Source organism: Amblyraja radiata, chromosome 2 (assembly GCF_010909765.2).
Source record: "Amblyraja radiata isolate CabotCenter1 chromosome 2, sAmbRad1.1.pri, whole genome shotgun sequence".
Classification (NCBI taxonomy): Eukaryota; Metazoa; Chordata; class Chondrichthyes; order Rajiformes; family Rajidae; genus Amblyraja; species Amblyraja radiata.
This window is the reverse complement of record NC_045957.1, coordinates 26,685,199-26,698,576: the sequence shown is the minus strand read 5'-3', so window position 1 is coordinate 26,698,576 and position 13,378 is coordinate 26,685,199. Positions and strand designations below refer to the sequence as shown.

The following is a 13,378-nucleotide window of genomic DNA, read 5'->3' as shown; positions in this document are numbered from 1 at the left end:
AGTTATGGATGTGGATTCCAAGCTCCCTGTTATTGCAACAGATATTACATTCCAAAAGTACTTCATCATCCATAATGAGCATTAGTTACTGTATAATGGATATAGTCATTTCATTAGAACACTGAGACGTCCAGGGATTTTGAAAGAAACTTGTCTTTTCTTTCAGTCTTATGGCAAAAACTATTTTAGTTTAGAGATACAGCGTGGAAACAAATAATTCGGCCCACCAAGTTTGCGCCGACTGATGATCCCCGTACACTAGCACAATGCTACACACACTGGAACAATTTACAATTTTACCAAGCCAATTAACCTACAAACCTGTACCTTTGGAGTGTGGGAGGAAGCTGGAGATCCCGGAGAAAACCCAAGAAGGTCATGGGAAGAATGTACAAACTCCGTACAGACAGCACCCGTAGTCATGATGGAACCCGGGTCTGCCACCGTGCCCGCCCTGGATACATTCTAATTCCTGAATCCTCTTGCACAAATAGAACTCTTAAGTTTGTATTACAAGTTCCACGGCCTGAGTATAGCCTAAGAACTGTTCAAAGTGTGCATAATGCAAGTTGTATTGCTGGCCTGGAGCATGCATGTACTGGAGCCACTACTCAGTTGTGAAGGCACTCCTTAATAGGGAGCACATCGTTTCAGGCTCACCGATCAAAACAGATTATTAGCATTGTGTTGCTTGGTTTACCCGACTGCTCTCAATCCAAGGACAGAATGCTTTACATTCAAGCTAATATAGTCACTATTTTGGCCAGCATAGCATGCAACTTTGCATTAGATCCCGTAACAGTGGCCTACTTTGTGGGGCAAAGGTTAAATTGCAATAGGAAATCTGTTGAGAAATTACTATTGGCATTAGTTATTGGTGAGTATATAAACCTTGAAAATCATAATTCACCCATAAATGGTACGCATACCAGTACTGTGAGGATCACTTGGATAGGTAAGGTTTAGAGGGATGTGGATCAAACACGGGCTTACAAGGGCATCTTGGACAGTATGGATGAGTTAGGCTGAAGCGCTTGTCTCTGTGCTGTATGACTTGAGCCTGAAAAGTCTAGAAATCTCTTTATTTCAAGAGGACCTGAGTAGAGATGTCTTCCTCCAATTCCAGAACATGGAGCAGTAAGGCACTGGAACACGTCCTTTGGCCCACGATGTCTGTTCCGAACATGGTGCCAAATTAAAGAAATTTCTTCTGCCTGAATGCGATCTGTTTTCCTCCATTCCTTGCATATCTATGTGCCTTTTAAACACCACTATTGTATCTGCATCCACCGCAATCCCAGGCAATGCATTCCAGGCACCTACCACATTCTGTGTGAAAAAAACCTTGACACGCACATCTTCTTTAAACTTTCATCCTTGCTCCTCAAAGCTATGTTCTGTTGTATTTGAGGTGTCCAAAATGGCCAAAAGATTCTGACTGCCTATCCTATTTATACCTGCCATAATTTTATAAACTTCTGTCAAGTCTTCCCTCAGTTTCTGACACTCCAGAGAAAGTGATCCGAGTTTGTCCAGCTGTCCCTTTACCCTCTGATCCAGGCAGTACTCTGGTAAAATGAGGAAATGTCCTGTCCTTAAATGTAATCTGTCCATTCCCTCCACAGATGCTGCCTGACCTGCTTAGTTCCTGTAGCACTTTGTTATTTGCTTGGCATTCTGGTGAGCCTCCTATGCACCTTGTCCAAAGCCGCCACATCATTCCTGTAATGAGGTGACCAGAACTAGGCGTAATACACTAAATGTGGCGTGTTTTATAAAGCTGTTACTTGACTTGAGTGCCCTGACCATGAAAGCAAGTATGTCGTACTTCTTTATCACCTTATCTACTTGTGTTGCAAATTTCAGGGAGCTACGGACTTGGACCCCAAGATCCCAAGGTACGCCAATACCTTCAAGGGATCTGCCATTAACGGTCTACTTTTTCCTGACACTTGACTTCACAAAGTGCAACATCTCACACTTGCCCAGATTACACTTCATCTGCCATTTCTCCGCCCATATCTACAACTGATCTATATTCTGCTGTGACTTTTTACAGCCTTCTTCACTGTCTGCAACCCTAGTTTAGTTTACTTTTGGTTATGATGGCCATGTATTATTTGTAAAGAGATAGCAACAGTTCACTCCCAGACAAATTCAATATTTTCTGAACCATAAGCACAATCTTCCTATGTCACATAGTATCTCGACAGATATGTGGAACGTGTGTTTCTTTGATTGATTCAAAGATACAGCATGGAGACATGACCTTGTTCTTCTATCATCTCAACCACCATTTGCAAGGAAGTTTTTTTTTTAGGCAAGGGAATGAGAAAATGGTTAATTGTGGCTACATCTGTAATTTTGTGTAGAATAATACACTAGTGGAGCTGCCGCCTCCCAGGTTTGACCCTGACCTTGGAAACTGTCTGCGTAGAGTTTGCTCGTTCTCCCTGTGATCACTTGTGTTTCCTCCAGGTGCTTTGGTTTCGTCCCACACCCCAAAGACGTGGTTAATTGATCTCTAAATTGCTTTGAGGGTGTAAGGAGTAGATAACAGAGAAAGTGGGATAAAGCCTGTTTCCGCGCGTTATCTCTAAACTAAACTAAAACTAAACCCTTTAACACAGTTGCTTAGAGGAAATTCTGGGGTGGGAGATTGCAACCTTCACGTGGTCCGCCCTGTTTCGACAAATGCAATCAACCTGTCGTGCACAATCAAATAGGACAAGCTGTCCTACAACTTTAGGCTGTGCACGCCATACGCAAGAAGAAGAGGAAATGTTCCTTTCTACTATTAGTTATGTGTGAAAATTATTGATTTGCATGCAATCTCATTTAGTGTGCAGCTACTTCACTGCTTTAAAAGGATTTGTGCTGTTTGCCGTAATTATTTGGAAAGTACGTTCTTCTCTTCATGTGACACCAGTGAATCTTCTACTTACCAATATTCTGTAAAAACCATTCAAGTGCAAAACGAACAGTATGGTCCTGTCAGATGCCACGGGCTGTAAATTGTTCAGCACTTGATTCATTGCCTTAGACAATGCCTTGGTTGAGGACGCTGACAGGAACTAAAAGATATCAATTATTTTCCATGGCGTAAAGTTGTCATCTTTTTATGCAATCCTTTGGGGATAATTTGTTTCTGCTTCAGTTCTGGGAGTTATGAGATGGCTCATGAGTAATGACTGGGACCCACAGACTGTGCAACAGGTGGGGATGGAAGTGCAGGAATGGGCTGTTGGGAGGATAGTTAGGCAATAGCTTGCTCCTTTGGCTTATGTTGTTGCACTCCTAAAGGAACATAGAACAGTACAGCACAGGAATGGGCCGCAATATTTGTGCCGAACATGATGCCAAGTTAAACTGATTAATCTGCCTGTACTTAATCTATATTCCTCTTTTTCTTTCACTCCCATGTCCTTATCTAAAAGCCTCTTAAAGGCCACTAACGTATCTGCTTCCACCACCACCCCTGGCAATACTTCCAGGCCCTCGCTATCTGTGTTAAAAAAACAAAAAAACGTGCCCTGCAAATCTCAATTAAACTTTCCCCCTCTCGCCTTACAACTGTTGGACATTCCCACCCTGGGGATAAAGGTTCTGACTGTCTACCCTATCTATGCCTCTTATAATTTCATTTAGTTCTATCAAGTCTCCCCTCAACCTTCGACGATCCAGAGAAAACAATCCAAAGCTATCCAACCTCTCCTGCAGCTGAAACCCTCTAATCCACGCTGCATTTTGATAAACCTCCTCTGCACCCTCTCCAAAGCCTTTCTTCTAATGCATGCAATGCTCCAGATAATGGACGAGCCTTTCCCTTCTGCTCCTACCTCCTTTTGGGTGATTGTGCATCAGAGGGTGGAGATGATCAGTGTTATTGTGGATGCTTCTGCCCACCTAGTGATGCCTTCATAAGGTCATAAGTTATAGGAGCAGAATTAGACTATTTGGCCTATTGAATCTACTCCATCATTCAATCATGGCCGATCTATCCTTCCCTCTCCACCCCATTCTCCTGCCTTCTCCCCATAACCCCGGACACCCGCACTAATCAATCTGTCAATCTCCACCTTAAAAATATCCATTGACTTGGCCTTCACAACCGTCTGTGCCAATGAATTCCACAGATTCCCCACCTTCTGACTAAAGAGATTCCTCCTCATCTCCTTTCTAAAGATACATCCTTTTATTCTGAGACTGTGGCCTTGATGTAACAGAACCCTTGAGCAGTTCCCACCTTGGCGAGTTTGGAGTCATGCATTTACACGGTGGCTTACGGGCAGTGATTTAACCACAGAACATCCACGGCAGTGCGGACTGGATAGTTGACGTTTCAGGTCGGGACCCTTAGAAACACCACCTATCCATGTTCTCCAGGGATGCTGCCTGACCCGCTAAGTTACTCCAGCATTTTGTGTCTCTCCTTGGTAAACCACCATCTGCATTTCCTTGTTTCTATGTGTATTTTAGCTTAACTAAAAGGACATCCAGTGTCTTGACCAGAAACGTCACCTATTCCTTCCCTCCAGAGATGCTGCCTGTCCCGCTGAGTTACTCCAGCATTTTGTGTCTTATCTTCCTTTACAGACCTATATTTCTTAATTTGCCACCTTTTGTAAATACTTGAGGCTGTGATCTGGCTCTGAGTGTCACACCACACCATGCCACGGCACCCCATTCAGATACTTGAATGAACAACCAGAAAGCTAACCTGTGTTCTTCCATGTGGAAGCAACAGAACAATCAGTTCGAGACATGAGAGGGCAGATGCTGGAATAAACAAAAAACAAACGGCTGAAGTAACTCTGGAGTAACCTGGATAGGTGACGTTAACAGGTCAAAACTGATCAGTTTGAAGGATTCCGGCCCATTATGTCACCTGTCCATGTTACTCCAGAGATGCTGCCAGACCTGTTGAATTATTCCAGCGCTTTGCGTCCTTTTGTGTAAACCAGCATCTGCAGCTCCTTGTTTCTACAGTTGGAGTAACACTGCAGGTCAGGCAGCATCTGTGGAGGAAATGGACATATATTTCAGATGGATGGAGCCCAGTGGAGAAGCGGGGTAAAGAGAGGCGAGGGTGGAGCAAATCCTGGCAAGTGGACAACGGGCCTTTATGGCAAAGTTAAGACTCTACATGTTTGAGAACTATGAAACTTGAAGAGTGCAAGTTGGCACGAGAAACGTGGTGACTCTTGTGTACTGCAGTGTGAGCTACTATTCTTACACTCTTGTACCTATGATTGCTGCCATGTATAGTCAGATTTTTACTGAACTGTATGCAAAAAAGGATGTCATTGTACGCAGGACAAATAATGGTATCATTGAACAATTGAGATGACAGATGGATATAGGTGAGTGGAGGTGGGTGGGTGGGTGGGGGGAGGTTGATTGCCAGATGTGTGGAGGACGCCCCCTTTCACATATATCCCTCCCTCCGGCTTTACATTTCAGTGTCCTTTTCATTCTTTATCTGCCACTCTTTTGTCCCCGTTCCACCTCTAGCACATTCTCCGCCCATCTGCCTAACAATCCCCTCCCCCTCACCTGTATCCACCTATCACTTGCCGACCCGAATGCTCATCTGTCCTTTCCCTCTGCTGTTGCACTCTGACCCGCTGAGTTCCTACAGCACTTTGTGTTTTGCGAACACTTTGTGTTTCGGAGCCCAGAACCTTTTCATCAAGGCAACATCTGCAGTTAATCATCACTAAGTTGGCTACCAATCAAACATTGACAGTGGCCTTTGCTCAGAAACTGTTTTCTCATTACTGACCTCCATGCACTGTGACTTTTATCAAATGAGTACAGAAGCTTCTGAGGTTATTTTTAATCCAGTTTCTTTAATGCCAACTGACCCACGACAAAGCATCAAACATCCTTAAGATGGAAAGTAACCAACAATCTTTAGTGTTATTTTGTTATGAAGAGCTTTAAGTTATTTAGTGTCACACAAAACCTCAACGTTTGCCAACGTTAGGGGTGGATTTGGAAAACTGATCATCATTGTAATGTAGGGAACTTTCTCACCCCCCTGCCTCCTTGAAAGCAGTGATGTGACTAGAGTGTTTAAGAAGGAACTGCAGATTCTGGAAAATCAAAGGTCGACAAAAGTGCTGGAGAAACTCAGCGGGTACAGCAGCATCTTTGGAGCGAAGGAAATAGGCAACGTTTCGGGCCGAAACCCTTCTTCAGACTGGGTGGGGGGGGGGCGAGGGCGAGGAGAAGAAAGGAGAAAGGAAGAGGAGGAGCCCGAGGGCTGGGGGAGAGCTGAGAAGAGGAGGAGACACCAAGGGCTACCGGAAATTGGAGAATTCAATGTTTATGCCGCTAGGGTGCAGACTGCCCTATGAGGTGCTGCTCCTCCAATTTCCGGTGGTGATCATTCTGGCAATGGAGGAGGCCCAGGACAGAGAGGTCGGATTCAGAATGGGAGGGGGAGTTGAAGTGCTGAGCCACCGGGAGATTAGGTTGGTTAATGTGGACCGAGCGGAGGTGTTCGACTAAACGATCGCCAAGCCTCCGCTTGGTCTCACTGATGTAGATCAGCTGACATCTAGAGCAGCGGATGCAATAGATGAGGTTGGAGGAGATGCAGGCGAACCTCTGTCGCACCTGGAATGACTGCTTGGGTCCTTGAATGGAGTCGAGGGGGGAGGTAAAGCGACAAGTGTAGCAACTCTTGCGGTTGCAAGGGAAAGTGCCCGGGGAGGGAGGGAAGGGAAGAATTGACCAGGGAGTTACGGAGGGAGCGGTCTTTGCGGAAAGCAGATGGGGGGAGATGGGAAGATGTGGCGAGTGGTGGGGTCGCGTTGGAGGTGGCAAAAATGACGGACTATTTGTTGTATGTGACGGCTAGTGGGGTGAAAGGTGAGGACTAGGGAGACTCTGCCCTTGTTACGAGTGGGGGGATGGGGAGAGAGAGCAGTGTTACGGGGCATGGGGGAGACCCTGGTGTGAGCCTCATGTATAGTAGGGGTGGATGAGGACATTTCCGATGCCCTGGTGTCGAACACCTCATCCTGGGAGCAGATGCAGCGTAGACGGAGGAGTTGGGAGTAGGGGATGGAGTCTTGACAGAAAGCAGGGTGGGAAGAAGTGTAGTCCAGATAGCCATGGGAGTCAGTGGGTTTATAGTGGATGTCGGTCAGAAGTCTATCACCTGCGATGGAGATAGTGAGGTCAAGAAATGCTAGGGAAGTGTCGGAAATGGTCCAGGTGTATTTGTGTGCCGGATGGAAGTTAGTGGTGAAGCGGATGAATTCAGTCAGTTGTGTGCGTTTACAGGAGGCATCACCAAAGCAATCGTCGATGTAGCGGAGGTAGAGGTCGGAGATGGGGCCCTGGTACGCCTCGAACAAAGAGGCAGGCATAGCTGGGGCCCATGCGTGTGCCCATAGCTACGCCTTGTATTTGGAGGAAATGGGAAGAGTCAAACGGGAAGTTATTGAGTGTAAGGACCAACTCTGCTAGGCGGAGGAGAGTATCAGTGGACGGGTATAGGTTGATTCTCTGGTCGAGGAAGAACCGGAGGGCTTTAAGACCATCCTGGTGGGGGTGGAGGTGTAGAGTGACTGGACGTCCATGGTGAAGGTGAGGGGTTGGGGGCCGAGAGAATGGAATGCCCAGAGACGACGGAGAGTGTCTGAGGTGTCTTGAACATAGGTATGGAGGGATTTAACCAGGGGGGGATAGGAGTTGACTAGAGTGTTTTGACAATGTTTTAACTAGAGGTTTTAATCATCCAAATATCTGCTTGTTTGCTCGGTGGCCTGATTTTCAAATTATGCCCACAAAGCATGCTGATAATTTTCCCACACTGAGGTTGTCCAAATGCACATCATGCTTCTGTGCACTTTATTACTATTTATGTGGGGAGACCTGTTAGAAGTATATAACATTATGAGAGGCATAGATAGGCTAGATAGTCAGAACCTGTTATCCAGTATGGAAAATTCAAAGGCAAGAGGGCATGGCATTCAGATGAGATGGACAAAGTTTAAAGGAGATGTGCAGGGGGAACTTTTTTACACAAAAGGTGGTGAGTGCCTGGAACAGGGTTGGTGTTTGAGGCAGATACAATAATGGCATATGAGAGGCTTTTGGACGGCACATGGCTATGCAGGGAACGGAAGGAAGGGGATTATACGCAGGTAGATAAGAGTTGGTCTTGGCTTCATGTTCAGCATAGACATTGTAGGCCGAAGGGCCTGTTCGTGTGCTGTATCGTTCTATGTTTTATTTGAATTATAACCGTGTACTTTAGTGAGCTCAGAATATTGCTGCTTCTCTGTGGTGTTAAATCTTATTGAACAGACTGTAATGTTGGTACCTTGGACATCTCATTAACAGTATTCACCTGTTCATTGGCAGGCTAAGATTGTTGTGATCAGCAGGCTGTGTCCTTGTTTGTTCTGCCACTTAGAATGTACGGCAAAGGAGGCAGTCAGATGACCAAACTGATATATGTTGCTTGTGTGCTCCAGCCCCACTATTTTATCTCACCCCATCTCCATCCCCTAAATGAATGCATCAGGGCCATTCTGAGCAAATTGCATTGATCAGCATTCTCTAATGATTTGATCCTAGTTTTGAATTGGTGACACATGTTAGGTAAAAAATAAAAATAATATTTCACCAGGCATGAACGGTTTTACTTTAGCACAAGTGGTTTGGTTTAGTTTAGAGATACAGCATGGAAACAGGCCCACGAGTCCACACCGACCATTGATCACCCGTTCACGTTCCTTCTCCCACTACACACTCGGGGCAATTACAGAGGCCAATTAACCTACAAACCCGCATATCTTTGCAATGTGGGATGAAACCTGAGCACCCGGAAGAAACCCACGAGATCACAGACAGAACGTGCAAACTCCACATTGACAGCACCCGAAGTCAGGATCAAACCTGGGTCTCTGGTGCTGTGAGGCAGCAGCTCTACCACTCTGCCACTGTGCTGCCCCAGGTAGGAAAGGTAATTTGAGATTGAGAAAACCTACAACCGGTGTAATTCTGAAGAAGGGTCTGTGGGGATTGGGGGGACTGAGTAGTTCATCTAGTCATGATCATGGGCAGCACTTCACACTATGGGAACTGATCATTAATTCATTAAAATTCCCATCAGCACTAAGTTAAACATATCTAATTATACTGACCCACAAAGTCGACAACTTGAACACCTGCATGAATTGTTTTTATTAGTGGTAAGGCTGTGTTGCTTGGGGGGAAAAGGGTAGAATATAGGATCACAATACCCAATCGTGCAAACAAATGTATGTGACCCACTGCACATAAGTCCCTGTCAAATTTGATATAAAAAGGCTGCATGCTTTTGGTCTGTAGAGCAGTTGCTTGATTGTTCTCGTCTGACGAGTTATTGCACATCAATTGCAAAGAAAGAAAAGTTAACGGTCGCTCATTATCTCAAGTAAATTATTCCGACAGGTTGCGATCCGAAACGTCACCTATCCATGTTCTCCAGGCATGTTGCCTGACTTGCTGAGTTACTCCAGCACCTTGTCTTTTTCAGTGAAATCCTCTTTGATTTGTCTGAGGGAAAAAAAAGTCATAAATCCATCGTCATTCCAAATTAATGTAGATTCCTTGCGGTGTTTTATCCTGTTATTTCTAATCAGTCATTGATCCGCATAATGAAAGCAAGCTGTGAAATTGATTTTATTGTACGTAAATGGTTTGTGAACACTGATCTTTCTTTCAGAGAATCTGTCTGGTCAGCAGCTTTACTGCTTCCCTGTTTCTTGGAAACTATGCAGCAATTGATTATAGTGATGGTAAGTGCATTCTCTCTCATTAATTGTTTAACACTCCCGACACTTGAAATTAGTTTAAATGATAACAATCCTGAACATTTTTAGAACAAGAATAATTCATCTGGACGAGGATTTAGGATGAGCCTGTCATTTATTGATTTACATTGTGAATACTGCCTCAGTCAATTATAGGTCAGAAGTCAGAAATGCAGGCACAAGGAAATGCAGATGCTGAATTTTGAGCAAAACCCAAATTGTTTATGGATCTCAGCGGCTCAGGCAGCATCTGTGGCGGGATTGTATAGGTGATGGTTCTGTCCGGTTCAGGCTTGGAGGAGATTTGAACATTTGGCTATGTACATGGATTGGATAGGTTTAGAGGGATATGGGCCAAAAGCAGGCAGATGGGACTAGTGTAGATGAGGCATATTGGTCGGCATGCACGTTGGGCCGAAGGGTCAGCTTCCACGCTATGACTATAAGAGTCCTAACCCGAAACATCGCCTATTGAATTTTTGCAAGAATCGCTGAGTTCCTCCTATGTATTTTGCCAAGTCAAAAGTGCTATTGAGTTGCAGACTCAGGAAGTCCCCAGGTCACAGCGGTGTTCCATTCCTGACTCCTCTTCGTCACCTGTACGGTTCGTAAGTTGGAAATGAACAAAAATGCTGCGTGGGAGAGAATCACAGGAACATCTCTGAAGGGAGAGCAGCTGCCAGCCAGCCTCACTGACTTAGTGAGAAAGCAAGGGAGTGCGTAAGTCTGCTCGGCTCAGCCCAGCCCCCAATTGCTGTGGCCCTGGGTGAGGGTGTATTGTGGGGAGAGGCAGGCGGAAATTTCCTGTTCCCACCTAGCAGAAGATGCCTGCAGCACTGCAACAGCAGGCAAATCCAACCACATCCATCCCACTGGTTTCCCAGACGCTTGTTTGTATGTACAGGGTGTTGATAAATGGGGCATTCATAACCGAGGGAAGACATATAACAGGGATGTTGAATCATTCTATACGAATTTGTGAAGAATTCAGACTTACCATGCCACAAATAGGAATTTGCATTGATCAGCATCCCCTTGTGTTTCGATAATGTTCCAATTTTTAAAAGCAAATTAATGTCAATTTAACATGTTTAGAATTTATTGGTGGGAAGTGAATGGCAGATACGAGAACAGGGGAATTGACTAGAAAGGAACTGCAGATGCTGGTTTATACCGAAGATGGACACAAAAGAAGCAAGAAGGGTTCCAACCGGAAACGTCACCCATCCTTTTTCTCCAGAGATGCTACCTGACCCACTGAGTTACTCCAGCACTTTGTGTTAACAAGATAATTCACATTGTTATTTTTGTCAATATGCGTAAAAGCCTGAGAGGGAGGATAATTTGGAAGTTAGAAAATTATTATCCAATATATATAATACAAACTGGGGATCAAAATGGGAACTAAAGAAATATTTTAGTTTTGGTTTTAAAAATATATCCTCCCTTTGGAATGAAGAACATAATTTCTCCATCTCACGTGTTCACTGTCACTGCTGGTTTGCCACGTCTTTGCTGTCTTTCTGCAGGTTCCGGTATGAACCTGATGGATATCCATGTACATGAGTGGTCACAGCAATGCCTAGATGCCTGTGGTCCTGATCTGAAGGGGAAGCTTGGCGTCCCGCTGCCATCCCACTCCATACTGGTATGACATGAATGACATTTCTAATGTATATCACAGCAGAAGTTGTTTATTAGTTGTTTAAGGTAACTGCAGTAACTCTAGTTAAGTGCCTAGAAACTCTTAGCATCATAAGAGTGGCACCTGTTGGAGGTCCTCCCTGGGTTATGAATGCCTGACTTATGGACACCCCATATGTACAAACAAGCATATGGGAATACGGTGGGATGGATGGGGTAGATTTGCCTGCTGCTTGGATAAGGGCAACACAGTGGCAGAGGGGTAGAGTTGCTGCCTTACAGTGCCAGAGACCCAGGTTCGATCCTGACAACGGGTACTGTCTGTATGGAGTTTGTACGTTCTCCCTGTGACCATATGGGTTTTCTCTGGGTGCTCTGGTTTCTTCCCACACTCCAAAGACGTACAGGTTTATTGGCTTCGTTAAAATTATAAATGATTCCCAGTGTGTAGGAAAGTGTTAGTGTACGGGTGATCACTTGTCGGCGCAGACTCGGTGGGCCGAAGGGCCTGTTTCTACACTGTATCTCTAGAGCAAGGTTGGGCAACCTACGACCCCCGGGCCGAATGCGGCCTGTAACCGGAAATCATCCGGCCCGCAGACTTTTTCTTCCGTTAATTGTCCGGCCCGCAGACTTCCGTCATCTCTGGAACCTCCTGGGCCCGGGGCCGTGGCGTCCAGGCGCGGTGACGCAAGGAAGCCAGTGCTAGCGGCTGCAATGGCGGATCCGCCGAGCAGCGGCGAGTGCTGAGCAGTGGCGCCGAGCTCTGGCTGTACCGCATCCTGCGCAAAGCCACTGGCACGGCCGCACACCTGTGTCTGGGCTTCACTGTCGGGATCGGGGTTGTCAATAGGCCGGGGACGAGTGAGTGAGTATTTGAGCCACCGCCTTCAGGACAGAGCCAAGGCAATGGTCCGTTGATACGTCATGTTCGTGAGCTCCCCAGTAACTAGGGGCCAGTGCTCCGGGTGGTGTCCTCGAAGGAGCGGGATCTATGTGAACACGTGGCTTGATGCATGCCATCCGGGATGGGATCCATGTGTACACGTGATAGATGTGGCCCGCCATCCACTCACAGACATGCGTGCCGGCCCCTATGCAGAACAAGGTTGCTGACACCTGCTCTAGAGTCTGAAGTCATAGAACCATTGAGCTATGCAGTATTGAAACAGGCCCTTTGGCTCACCTTGTCAATGCAACTAAGTTGGTATCTCGGGCTGAGTTACTCCAGCACTTGGTAAATGCAGGTAAATCCTTGGTAAATCAGCATCTGCAATTCCTTGTTTCTCCACCTATCACTCATCAGCTTTATCCCATCCCCATTCTCTTTTCCAACTTCAATCAGTCTGATGAAGGGTGCTGGCCCGAAACAGCACCTGCCTTTTCTCTTCATGAATGCTGCCTGACCCACTGAGTTCCTCCAGCACTTTGCTCAAGTGTTCAGTGTTTTGCTCAGGTTTGCAGCATCTGCAGTTCCTTGTGCCTCCAGCCATCACTTGACAACTCTTGCCCTACCCCTCCCCCTAACCCCTTTCCAACAGCTATCTCCGCTCCAGTATTGAAGAAGCCTTCCAACCCGAAACATTATCTGTCCATTTTCATCCTCCTGACCTACTGATTCCCTCCAGCTGTTTTTTTAGTCTCTGGAGGAATAAATAGATAATAGTTTGCACTGCAGCACCGCTCAGTGGCCAGAACACAGAAATACATATGGCACAAAAATACTTTCAAACCTCTCAAACGCACAACTGTACCAATTGGTGCCGCAGACACACATCTCCAGGAGGTTGTTTAAGGGAAATTCCTACTAGGATAATATTTGTCAAATCCATGCTGAAAGTACCTGACAAATCTCTGAGCCAGCTCAACAATCTCCATGCATTACTGAAGGGGCTCCATTGTCTATATGTGTTTGC

The 13,378-nt window shown here is 45.8% G+C and overlaps 1 protein-coding gene across 1 annotated transcript in view; it reads left to right on the top strand.

Moving 5' to 3' along the window:
• Positions 1-13,378, top strand: part of xylb (xylulokinase) — a 162,579-nt gene that overhangs the window by 22,469 nt on the left and 126,732 nt on the right. The window contains exons 8-9 of the mRNA XM_033043826.1: positions 9,731-9,803; positions 11,348-11,466. Coding sequence (XP_032899717.1) covers positions 9,731-9,803; positions 11,348-11,466 — 192 coding nt within the window. The remainder of the gene's footprint in view (positions 1-9,730; positions 9,804-11,347; positions 11,467-13,378) is intronic.